At 39.6% G+C, this 13,369-nt stretch overlaps 1 protein-coding gene across 5 annotated transcripts in view; it reads left to right on the top strand.

The window, feature by feature from the left end:
• AFF2 (AF4/FMR2 family member 2) overlaps nt 1-13,369 on the top strand; it is a 340,514-nt gene that overhangs the window by 236,054 nt on the left and 91,091 nt on the right. For all 5 annotated transcript variants that reach the window (XM_033072136.1, XM_033072135.1, XM_033072139.1 and 2 more), the window contains exon 8: nt 7,136-7,187. In XM_033072136.1, coding sequence (XP_032928027.1) covers nt 7,136-7,187 — 52 coding nt within the window. The remainder of the gene's footprint in view (nt 1-7,135; nt 7,188-13,369) is intronic.

Here is a 13,369-nt window from a genome sequence, read left to right as displayed (position 1 = left end):
GAGGGAGACACAAGATGAAGCAGATTGCACTTCTCTAAGGCAGAAGGCAAACCCAGTGGTATGAGTATTAAGGCAAAAATATCAACTCACCAGCTTGAAACAAAATGATACTGCTTTCTGTGACTTTTTGGAACTTCCTGTTACACTGTGAAAATATTTTGACCCAGTTCTGATCCCATTCTGTTGGAAACATTGTTTGCAAGCAGAATTAAAGCTCAATAGAGAGGTGAAGTTATTGGATATACCAGAGAATTATTTGTGCTAAACATACAGATTCCCATAAAATTTGGTAGCAGGTTTCTCCCTCCTGCCAAAGTTTTCAGCTTTAATGAAACACAAAATGCCTGTCAACAGAGGAGTAGTTATAATGCACTTAGGTAGCAAATTAGTATTTTAGTTGCCTTGAAGAGCTTTTTATACATAGACATAGATGGATGGATGGATGGATGGATGGATGGATGGATGGATGGATGGATGGATGGATGGATGGATGGATGGATGGATGAAGAAATTCTTCTATGGAAAGAATGAATTATGCTTAATCCTTTTGAAATTAAGAGATGGTACAGAGAGATGAGTAATGAAGTGCACTCTGTAATTGTGAGGTACCTAACAGAAAGCCACAGGGCTTACTTCTCTCTCACTAGCTGTAATTACACTAATTACTGATATGGTGCCAGGAACACTAAGGCAAGCTGCATGTGACAACACACAATGGAGTGTCTCCTAGCAAGTCATCTTCTCCATCACTGGCCAGGAGGAGGCTGACCATGTCAGCAGGATAATGAGTGCCTCTCCTGTGGCAGGGAAGAGAGCAGACACCTCTACTGCTCACAGGTTGTTTTGCAATGAAGACACAAAACTTAACTTCAGTCCATTCTAAGGGGAGGTGATTTAAGACCATAGACTGAGGAGTTGATCTATACCTTAGGCAAATTAGCCTTATTCAGGCCACTGGTACTGCTTTAATGAGCAGAACTTACTTCTGTGAGTAACAGTTTGCAAGACTGACTTCATCATTGACAAAAATATAATGAAAGAAAATGGTGGATGAAGAGAAGGGAAAATTAATAAATTATATTTAAGTATGTATAAAATTGCTGGACAAATGGTCCTGACTATTAAGGTAAATGGTGCTTGTAAATTCCATTTAATCTTCTGAGATTTTCTTTTACCATAACTCTTGCAGTATCTCAGAGGAAATAATGTAAGGATGACTTGAACATTTCAGCAAAAGAACGAATATAAGGTTTCAAGATTTATTGATGTGATGTTTTAAAACAAAAGATCTTCTTTTTTCCTTTGGAATTACTCTACCATTTATTTTCATTTCCTCAGTTTTTTGTTCACTGTATTATGAACTTCTCTCGGGAAATCTATTGTTAGATGTTTCCACACACATAGGCCCCCTTCTTCCCCCTTGATAAATGATAAAATTGTGCTCCAGTGTGTGCAACACATTCTTGAAATACATCTGAATTCCATTATGCAGTTTGTCATTTGCATCATACCTTTTGAGTAACCACTCTTGGAGAAGCCTTATATACTACAGAGAAATGCAGTAGGAAAATGAGAAAGAAGTTGAGTATGAAGTCCATGGGGTAAACCAGCAGATTGTGTTGAACTAATGGCCTTATTTCCATGCAAGTTCAGGGGCAGAAAAAGTTGCATCTCAGCTCTAGTCACTATTTGCATGGACCGTGTTCCCTCTGTAGGAATATTGCTGCAAACAGGAGCGACAAGGGCTTCATAAAAGTGTACTACTTTTTTCACCCCAAAGACATTTATTAGATTCCTGCCTCTCCTGGATTAAGTCTTATTAAGTTTCACAAGTTTGAAACTTGCTATAACAGTCAGAGCTCTTCCTTTAATATTGAATGGAATAACTAGTTGTAGCACAGAAATCTTAGAAATATATTCCCATTTTACCAGAGCCAAATCTGGCAAGAAAAGAATGGCGTATCTGTATGTCTGGTTAATACCACTGCCTGTCCTTCTTCCTGCAGAACCAACACTTGTATTTGTTGTGGTATGACTCAGATGGGATATGCATTTTGTACAGATGTTGTTTGACATGAGAGAGTTAATTTTCTGGGCAGATCAGGATTAGGGAATTGCTCAATAGTCCCCTGGCTGTCTGTTTGCCAGCACCCTTTTGTCCATCCATTTCATTCCCACAAGGCTTTTTTCACTGGAGTGAGCCCCAGTGCAGTTGTGAACTGATCCCAGAGTAAATTAGACATGCAGAGCCTTATCCTATCCATGCTTCCTTTTAAACAGCTCCTCCTTAATGAAGCTGTATCACCAAACATGTTACTATAAACACAGCAGATTCTCATCCCAGCCCTCCACAACCAGAACAGGAAGAAATAAATGTATAGCATGCATAGACATCTACCAGCAATCAAGACCTTATTCATTTGTTAAAAACATTTAATTATGTTATACAATAAACAAACAAAAAAAAGGGATGCAGTGAAAATTGTCCTTTAAGAAGTTCAGAGTCTTCTGTAAAAGTAACTGAAATGGAATAACACTGTGATAGTTCTTTTTCAGGGAATTAACTACCTCATGTCTCTTAATCAAATCCTCACCTTGGGATCCTTGTTGACAGGTTTGGTGTGCACAAAACATCCCTGAGAAAAGTCACACAAAGCATCCACTGAACTCAAAAGTCAGGATGGGCTACAAGTCCCCTTTCAATGTTCATGTTCTTACTATTTCTAGTGTGACTTTTACAGAACCCATCCTAATAAAGCCCTTATTCAGCCATTTGTCTAGCTAAATTTGTAATGTAGGAACAATCTGCTTTGGGAGCAAATTCATCCCTGGAGGAAGTGAGTATTGTAGTCAGTCAATAAGATTGCCCCTGCTTACACCACAGATAAATATGTTGCTTTGTCCCAACATTTCTGCTTTGCAATAATTTCACATTCCAAATTTTAAACCTCGAAAATTGTAGATTATAATAAATGTGCTGACACAACTTCAGCTGTTATAGTAAATGGCATTGCTCTAATAATGAAATAAAAAATCCTACTTAATCCTATTCTTTCCCTAAAGTGGTGTTTTGCATTAGCTATGGATGAAAAGACAAACAAGTACATGTATATTCAATAATCTTGTCAGCTGGGTCAGAGAAGAATAGGAAATAAAATGAATTCATAACACCCCTGGAGGTAGCTTTCTGATACAGGCAGTTTTCTCTTTGATTTGCCCTCATTGGCAGTATTCATTGTAATTTTAACATAGCCTCCAAATTGGCCTTTATTAATAGCTGTCCTGATCTTAATAACAAATATACTCTGTAATCTCCAGTCCGGGTGCTTCTGAGATGAACAATTACATAGAGCAGAATAGATCATATGGGTATTTAGAGGGACCTCTCACTCAAGAGTGCCTAATTTCACATTCAGACCATCCAGACAGTGTTTTGGAGAGCTGTAATACAGACCTCTTCTGTCTCAGGGCTTTGAAGCTAAAATACCTTCCTAGATTTGATACTGAAATAGTTACCTTGAATTAAGGTCGCTGCCAATCTTAAAAAGTCCTTATTGGGCTTTGGGTGGAATCAGATGGCACTTGCTTATAAATGAGTTAATAGAAACATTAAAGAGTACAAGCTACTGTGACCCATGTCTTCAGAATATTAAGCACATTTTAAAATTGTGGAACACCATCTAGTCCTCTGCGTTCTGTAAAATATTATTTTTTCTTACCAATATTCTCTGGGAGCAGGTTATTTGAAATGTTCAGCATTCTACATTTGCATGTACTGTGCATCTTTATTTCCTCACTTCTCTGGCTACCATACATTTCTGGTTGATACTATACTCAGTTTCTTTTTAATTATTCCATATGCCAGAAGAGTGTGATGCATTTTAGAAACTGGTTGGTTTAGTTGTTTAAGCTTTGAGTTTTGGAACTGAATGGCATGACATATTCTTCATTTAGCAGAATGAGCTAAGAAGAATTATATACTCAAAGTGATAAGCTTTGAACTGCTAAAGAAATGCTAAAATCCATTTTTTTCCTCTCTGTAGTTGTCTAAACATCTATTAGTCTTTTGAAGGAAACTTTTAAGTACTGCAAATTTAATTTCTCTGAAACCAACTCTAACAGTTGTCCTTCCTATTAATACTGTTTTATATCAATTTTATACTTTTCAGTATTCAATAAACATGTCTTGTACTTACTGTACTTGTTAGAAAGTATCTGTAGTACAGGCTGTATGAGGACAGTTATTAATCAGCCATTTCAGATGGCTGTAGGGTTCGTTTACTAAGTGTATCCATTTATCTTTTTTATGTTTTCTTCTTCGTTCTTTCCATTTATCCAATATAGAATTTCTTTTGTCTTTTTTGGTTTGTTTCTACAAGAGTATGTCAAAAAGGAATTAAACACATAACAAATGAAAAGAAACCAAAACTCAAACCCAAAAGAACGCAAACCCCAAACCACCCAATAGCTGAAAGAAAGAAAAATACCACCCTTTCGATTTCATTCCTGAAAAGATCTTTGCGTTTATATCCGCTTAAATCTGCATTTTAAAAATCACAATAGAATGCGTTATCTAGCAGTGATTCTTTAAAGCAGAGGATAATTTACACATTAAAGTGAAATTTAGGTTTCAAAGTAGGAGTGTAGGATTGAATTAGAGTTAAGAGTCAGAATGATATAGTCCTGTATGAAAATGGTCTTGGTTTCCTGGGGGTATTGTCCTTCTGGTGTAATGAGACTTGCAGATAACAATCAGGGACTGTGAATAGATCCAGGCGCAGCAATACATTGAGAATGGCACAGCAAGTCATGGCTCTGGGGAAACGAATGTGTCTGCTAGATAAACAGCATTAAAAGTTTCTGTTCATCACCAAAGTACAGGCCTCTAAAGATTAATAATTCCTGAAAAATTGAGTATTGAGTTTGAATAGCAAGGTTTTGGTAGCAAGGAGGCTGCAGAGGTGGCTTCTGTGAGAAGTTGCCAGAAGCTTCCCCCGTTTCCAGCAGAGCCAACACCTTTCAGCTCCAGGATGGACCTGCACTGGCCAAGGCTGAGCCCAACAGTGATCGTGGCTCTACCTCTGGCATAACAGATTTTAGAAAGAATTGCTGTGCAGCAGCATCTGGAAGAGAGGAGTGTGAGTATGTGAGAGGAGCATCTCTGCAGACAGGTCAGGGCAGAAGGAGGGACAGGAGGTGCTCCAGGTGCCAGAGCAGAGGTTCTGCAGCACATGGGGGTCCATGGGGAGCAGAGATCCAGTGCAACCTGGGAGGATCCCCCACCAGAGCAGGGGATGCTCACAGGAGGCTGGGACTCCATGGGAGGACTGTGCTGGCAGGACCTGTCCCTGCAAAGAGAGATGGCCACGCTGCAGCAGGGACCCACACTGGAGCATCCTGTGCCTGGAGAATGTACCCACAGAAGGGACACACTGGAATAGTTCCTGAAGAACTGCAGCCTGTAGGAAGGCCTCAAGTTGGAGAAGTTCATGAGTGGCTGGCTCCTGCTGGAGGGACCCCATGCTGGAAGAAGAGGGGAAGTGTGAGAGGATCCTTCCTCTGAGGAGGAAGAACCTGCAGAGACAATGTGCACTGAACTGAGCATTCCCCATCCCCCTGCACCACTGTGAAAGGGGAGGCAGAGAAAATTGTCAGTGATGTCCAGCCCAGGAAGAAGGGAAGGGGTGGGGGGAAGGTGTTTTATCATTTGGTTTTATTTTTCATTGTCCTACTCTGATTTCATTGGCAATACTTCTAATCAATTTCCCCAAATCAAGTGTTTTGTCCATGACAGTAATTGCTGAGTGATCTCTCCCTGTCCTTTTCTCAACCCACAAGCCTTCTGTTACATTTTCTCTCTCCTGTCCAGATGAAGAGAGGAGAGATAGAGCAGCTTTGGTGGGCACCTGGCATCCAGACAAGATCAATGCCCCACAAACACTAACTTTTAGAAGTTTGGCGTTTTTTTCAATCTGTGCTGCAGTTGTTCTTTTATGGGTTCATATAATACAGAGAGGCATCAGCCAATTATCAGGATGCTAATGACTGGTAGTTGTGTGTCCAGATACTCTGTAACCACTGGGTTGCCTGACAGCAGAGGTCGCTGAAAGGCAGATGACTCACAAACCAGTTTAAACATCTCCTTCACTTTTGAAGGGCACCATCAGGGCTTCAAATGTTCTAAAATTTCCACATTGAATTATTGTCCCCTCTTTAAAATTCCGTGTGTCAGGAGGCTTCCATGATTTACTGGTGGTCTTCAACAAAAAAAAACCTACCTGCTCATTTCTCTAGGTAGACAGATCCCCAAATAATAGACTTTTCTGTCTCTGTAACAGCACATAGCATGGTTTCTTACCCCGTGTATTTTCCTCTACCTAGGTCTTGGATTAAAAGAAGTCATGTGAGTGTTAATACAGTAATTTGCAATTCAGCTCTTTCTTTTGCCAAAGGGAAGGAGCCATAGGGACAACCATATCTTTTAGGAGCTTCCTTCCCCTTTAACCAAGGGCAGTGTGCAGGCCTGTGAGATTACCCTGTATTAAAAAATAAATAAATAAAAATGATGGTTTGAGCTGGCAGGTTCCCAGCTTGGAAAATGTTTGCTCTGCCTTTGGACACTAACAACTGTGAGATCCCATCAAACCTCAGACAAGCACCTCCTCTTCTTGCTATTACCCACTTTGCATTCTCAGTTTGATAAAGTGGGGATTGAGAAAGGATTACCAGAAAGGAAACTGGTGGTGCCCCAGACTGAGAATGAAACATGGATGACGTTTTCTCAGTTTTTAACAGTCTCAGAGCTGAATTTCTCTTCTGATTCAGAAACACATGTAGGTGTATAGGGACTAATCCCTGTGAGACAATGTGGAAGTAAAAGAGGACATGAAAGAGCAGCTGACTGCCGAACTTCATGGTGGTTGAGTCTGAAAGTAATTTGTTCTTCCCTAGAATCCCAAAGAAGCACTAATACATACATATGTGGATTATTCATCAGTTTATTTACCTCAGGTCTGATTTTGCTGTTGAATTGGAAGAGAGTTTTTTCCTTTGACTTTGCTGAGGTGTAGATTTGGCCCATTGTACATAAAGTTAATGCATTACATGTAATTCTGTATTGTTCCTTTTTTTTCAGAATGCTTGAGGATGATCTAAAGCTCAGCAGTGATGAAGATGACAATGAACAGGTAAATATATCTAATATAAGTGCATAGACCATTTAAACTGACAAAGTTATTTCATTTGGTTGGATCTGTTTGTCTGTTGACTTACTATATTTTCATGAAAAGCATTTTGGTGGGGTGCAGAATCCATTAGCTTAAACCTTGCTTACTTCCTTCTCATTAGAGGAAAGTTTTTCAAACAGGAATGTATTTCAGTTTTGCTGGTTAACTTTGTGAAGCGGAATAAACTAAACCGAACTATGACTTCTTAACCTTTGAAGAGACCACACGGAATATCACCCAGGAACAGCTAATTTGTTCTTAATCTCTGTCCTGCATTGTACCAAGCTAACTGTGGAACAGCCTCCCCTTGCTTTGCACCCATTTTCTGAATTGATGAGCTTTTTGGAAGTGTGTGTAAAAGGACCACATAAGAGCACAAACACAACTATAGAGTTTATTTGCATTTTACCCACACACGCAAATTTGGTTTGTAAGTTTTTGTTCCAGTCAGAGAGTAAAGGTTGGGAGTCCCAAGTAATCCAGTAACTCCCATTTGTGAAAGGGAAAGCCCTCAGCATGTAGCTCTAAATCAATACTGAAAGTTTCTCCACGTACTTGGGATGTTAATGAAGAATAATTTTCAGAAAACTGGCTCATGTCATTCTCTATCCTTCCCACCTTATAAATATTTATGGATCTTGCTGGGAAAGAAGGCTGGTGAAATTCATATTCTCAACATTCTTATCAGAAAAAAAAAAAGGAAACTTTGTGTTAAATTCATCCTTCATTTTACTTTATATATGCAATAGACTCAAATGTTTAAATGTCTGCAATAGAGAGGAAGGTAACGCTATAATTCAGCATAAGATCATCTGTTCACTCTGGGAAATGTTAATTATAGGCCAATCGTTCTTTCTTACTTATTTTTAAATCGCCTAAATGTTCTCCTTCAGCCTACCTCATCCATCCTTCAGGGTCATGCCAGGAAAGATTTACCTTCTGGTGAAAGTTGACCCCTTAGTCATACAAGTCAGTATTTTTTAGCACTGGCAAGACTCACGCTGTCTTCTGAAGCCAAAGGGTCAAAATCCTGTACTTGTGCAATGCAGTGTTGTGCAAACATGGTGACTTATGACACCATCAGGTTTGCAAATTTCCCCAAATGGTCCTGTAAAATGACATTGTGATCCTGAGATGCCTAAAACACAAAAATAGAAATACAAGGTCAGGTAGCAGTTACTGCTGTTTTCCTACAGTAATAGTTCTCTAGTGACTTAAGTGGAATTTACAGAGTTCTGAATTCACACAGTTTATACTGCTAGGATGAAATCCCTTATCACTGGTGAATGAAGAAGCAAATGCTTGGACCAGTGCTTGCTGACATCAAATGAAAAGCCCTTGCTGACTTGAGCAGATGTCATCTCTGGTGTTAATCCCAAGCAGGAAAGAACCCAGCGCACAGAGGGGCTCTGACAGCTCTGGAGCCCTCACTGCTGACAGTGTGGGTCATGCCTCTCACCAAGGCAGCATCGTGGGAGTGAGCAGTGTCCCTGCTCCCAGGCCAGGGCCTGCAGCCTGGGCTCTTCAGTGCTGGGGATGTGTCCTAGCTGCAGGAACCTCAGACTGCTCCAAACCACCACTTGTCTTCCCAATAATACATTCACAGCATAGGCTGCAGACAAACAAGAGAGCACCATAGGGACCATTCAAATAGTTTCTCAAAATTGTGTACTAATTTCCTTTTTTTCTTTTTTAATTTTTATCATACAATCATTTCAGTTAGAAAGTATCTTCTAAGATCATCAAGTCCAACTCTTAACTGAGCACTGCCAAGCCCACCACTGACCACCCAATTTGGTGTCATCTAATTACTGACCGGCATCCTTAGGGATTGCAAATAAAGTAACTGGACACAAGCACACTGAGAACATTTCTTGAATGTCTTGCACTAAGAGGGAACCTTTAGCTTTCCTGTGTACCCCACATATGTATGGTTGCATCTCTTCTATTTGTATTACAAATAGGGTATAGACAAAATTATATAGCTCACAGCTTTTTAAGTTTCCTGACTTAATGACTGTGTCTGCCTTTATATTTTTGGCAGGCTAAGGCCTTGCAATGCTGAGCAGCAGGACTCTGCTGCATCTCTCATTCATTACACTTCAGCATCCTCTGCCACATCTCTTTGAGGAGAAGGGATTGGAAAGTGGAAGAAAGGTTGATCTGGCCCACTGCTCAGATACATAAACAACAAAAAAGTAACTTCAAGGGCTTTTTCAACATAAATATTTTGCAGTCAAATGACCATTGTTATTCAGGTGTACATGTGCTCATTCTGGCAGGGAGAAAAAAGATTAAAACTTTCAGCTCAAAACCATTCTAGCAGTTTATGCAGCATTTCTGTAAGGAAATGGAATCATTGTCTTTACAGTCTTTATGATTTTTTTCTGCTATAAGCCTGTAGCCAATGTGAAGCATGAACTGGTATTTATTCACTTTTATTCAAAAAACCTCAACACAGTATGCAAAGTGTGTTTCCTTTATTTCTACTCTAATTTTAAGGAAATCAAAAATCTTTGGTAACAGTGGTCAGCAGGGAGCCCTAGGATTTGTCCTTTGAGAATTGCTTGGACCCTTCAATTTTTATAGGACAGTAGTGACACTGATCCATAAGTATACTTGGATATCAACTTTTAGTGAAAGTCTGTAGTATGTGGGGAGAGTTTGATCTATCAGCCCATGTTCTGAGACTAGCAGTAGTCCATTTGTCAAGCTGGAAGATTGTTAGAAGCTTGGCTGCAAGAAACAAAGCTCTTCTGTTTTCCTCCCTCACTCCTATGAATGAGCACCCTATTGCATTTACTTAGGGGTCTGTGGGCCTTGTACTATTTCAGGTGTTACAGATCTCCTCCCTTTTCTCCTCACAACTGAGGAGGAGCACAACCACAATAGCTCCAGTCAGTCATGTAACTGAAAAGTTGTGCTTCATTTCTGGGTAGGATAGGAACTACCAGCTTGAATTCAGTGGAAGGTATTTATTCTGCAGATAGCATCAGCAAGGCTGTTACTGATCCTGCTGCCCAGTTTTGGCATTCCCTTTTCAAACAGAACTTTGAATAACTAGAATTGCTCCTAAAAATTATACACATGATTTGGAGAACCCTCCTTGATGTAAGTGTTATGTTTACTTTGGTTAAGGCATACATGATGATGGTCTAGCCATATATCACCAAGAAAATTATGTTTGAGACTGTACACTTCAATTTCACCCCAGAGGGCTTAAAAGGCTTCAGCAAGTGAGAATTGACTGCAAATTCAACCTTCTAGTGCCAAACTGCTGCAAATTGCATGGAAACTTTGTGGGTTCTTTTTTTAGCTTTCTAGCAGCTGTGGGCCTTATGCAGAAATTTTTGAGTGAAAATCTTTGGACTGTGACCTGCAAGGGGTCCAGTGAGATGTTCATTGCAGGTGCCTTCAGATTTTAGATCTGTAAGCTTGTAGGTAATTGCAGTAGAGCATGAGGCAAGTTACAGTGACTCCACCCCAGCTGCCAACTCCTGTTGCCACCTTCTGGCCCTCACACTGAGGTGCTGCTGCGTTTACCCACCTGCATCTTACATATGTAAACACAACCACAGTGCCTCCCGTGCTGGCCATGTGACATATGCTTTGTCCCATAGACAAAATGCTGATTCTTACATCTCATTGTGGGTGATTGGGGATTAAAGATATGCAGAAAACAATGGGTTAGATTTGGAATCAATTTTCATTTACAGCTGAGAAGCGGCTATTGATGCTGTGCTCACAGTTCAATAAAAGATCTGGAGATATAGACCTTGTGCTTCTCTTTCAATATAAGCAGCATAATCAGTGTCAAATGCTTTTACAAAGAAAATTGTATTGACAGTTTTATTAAAATTGCTGTCTCTAAAGTTTTAAGTTATCCACAATTTGACCTAATTGAATGGTTTTTAATACGTACACTGACCAACCCAATAGATTTTTATGTCACATATTTGTAATATTGGGTCCACATCTGTTTAATGTATCATTTGAAAGGTACTGTTACATGTAAGCATTGCCTGGATTGTGAACTCTTGTGGTGTTATCACTGAGAGGAGCATTGGTGTATGTATCAGTATTGCACTCAGTATGGCACGGGATGTTCAGTCTGGCTACAAGAGGTATAATCAAGGCAGATGACAGACATGCTGTTAGTAAAAGCAGGAGATGACAAAGCAGTTCAGAGATGCTAATATTAACACTCTTCTCTGAGGAAGGACACAGCTTTTTAGATGGCTTTATTACTCTGTTTAAAAAGTACGTCAGAAATTAGGAAGAATAGTGAAGATTTTTAATTAGTAGCTCAGTTCAGCTGAAAGAGCTTAGATAAAACACAGGTTAGTATTTTTGTTCTCTAAAACACCTCCGTGTAATTCAAATAAGCTTTGAGCTCAAAGGCATCCAAATGAGTTGTGCCTGGATACAGTATTTTAAGTAGCTGTGGTGTACCAAATTTTCTTTAACCAGCTCCTCTTTGTTCTTCTGCCTAAGGAGTAGTCCTGTTAACCTTTTAAATGTGTACTTAATTTAAAGCACATTGCTAGTGTTCTGTGTGTTTTTGAACCAAAGAAACTTTGATACTAGTTACAGACCTGCTCCATTTTCAGTATTTCATGTATATAGTGGTTTTGGCAGAACAAATCAATAAGATGTTTTTCTTTTCTACTTGATTTTTTTTTCCTTCTCCCCTTAGTGATTGCCATTTTTCTGAAAACCCTGGAAACACAAGACATGGGTGTAATCCATGGCCGTGCTCTATTTTTTGTATTTTACATAAACATAATTCTTTTTTGCTAGAATAGTATTAGATAGTTAAATTCAAAATGTTTTACTTTTTAGCTGAGTCTTAAAAGAATTTTTGTAACACATGCTGAGCTTTCAATGCCTTTATTCAAGTTAAATTTTTTAGAATTTATGAAATTCTAAGGAATAATATACCTTCGTCATATCATGTAAACTCTTTTTAAAGTGCAACAGTGATTACTTTCCTTGTAACAATAGATATCCTTACCTGTTGTATTTTTCCCATTTTTTAGCTAGATCCTAAACAAGCTGTTTACCTCCCCAAGTTCCTCCACATTTCCCTTTACTTTGTTATCAGCAGAAAAGCTGAAGAACAACTCTTCAGTAATAACATCAATACAGCACACACAGTGAGAGAGGTCATCTTGTCAAAGCTATAGAAAAATCAGATGGATTAGGATGAAACTAGGTGCAAAATAACTTTGATAAAGTCTTTTAATGTAAACAGTTTATCTGTCATTGGGTTCCATTGAAATCCCAGAGTGGTGCAGCATCAGCTGTAGCCACAGAAGTGTGTGTTTGATAAAGAACACACATTCCAGTGTTTAAGATTTGCAGTCATGCTTTATAATTGTGGGGAAATGTTTTCATTAAGACGTTAATGAAAATAGAAGCTATTAGGATAATAGTCTACTAATTCTCTAACCATGTCAGTCTCTAACCATGAAAAATCCTTTCATGGATATATGTCCCTTCTTGCTACCTTGGTCCATTTTAAATTGTTATTCAAATTATTTTGTTGTGCACAACAGTGGTTGAAACAACAGTATATCAACTGTGTATGTTACAGTAATTTCATGAGTATAAGCCGCACCATTTTGACTAGAATTTTGCTCCCAACCCGGAAATGCAGCTAACACTCAGGAGCGGCCAATATATGAACAAATTTCGGAAATTTCCCAACCTGGAAGTGCGAGCGAGTAGCAGCCTCGAGCTGAGCTGGAGCCCACCCAGCCCCAGATGGTGGTGCAGCGGCAGCGCACCCTGGCCAGGGACGCCGCTCCCCTGCTTCCCAGCGGCAGCGGCAGCGGGGCTGGGGCCACTCCCTGGAGGCCGCCCGAGCAGGGCCGAGCCAGTAAACCCCACGATCACACAATTCTTTTACTAATTGGCAACTTTGTGAAAGTTGCACACGGATCCTCACTGCGAATGAAAGTGCGGATTACAATCCAGTGCGGCTTAGATATGGACAAAGAACAAAACGGTGCCGACATCTGGAGCTGTGGCTTATAATCAGGTGCGGCTTGTAATTATGAAATTATTGTAATACTCCAGCCTCTATTAGGCAAGTCTTTGGTACCAAGATATTTGATGACTGACATATCTAAGGTTGTAAT

This window comes from Catharus ustulatus, chromosome 14, assembly GCF_009819885.2.
Source record: "Catharus ustulatus isolate bCatUst1 chromosome 14, bCatUst1.pri.v2, whole genome shotgun sequence".
NCBI classification, from domain to species: domain Eukaryota; kingdom Metazoa; phylum Chordata; class Aves; order Passeriformes; family Turdidae; genus Catharus; species Catharus ustulatus.
Note: the sequence above shows the minus strand (reverse complement) of the source record. Positions and strands in the feature narration are given on the sequence as shown.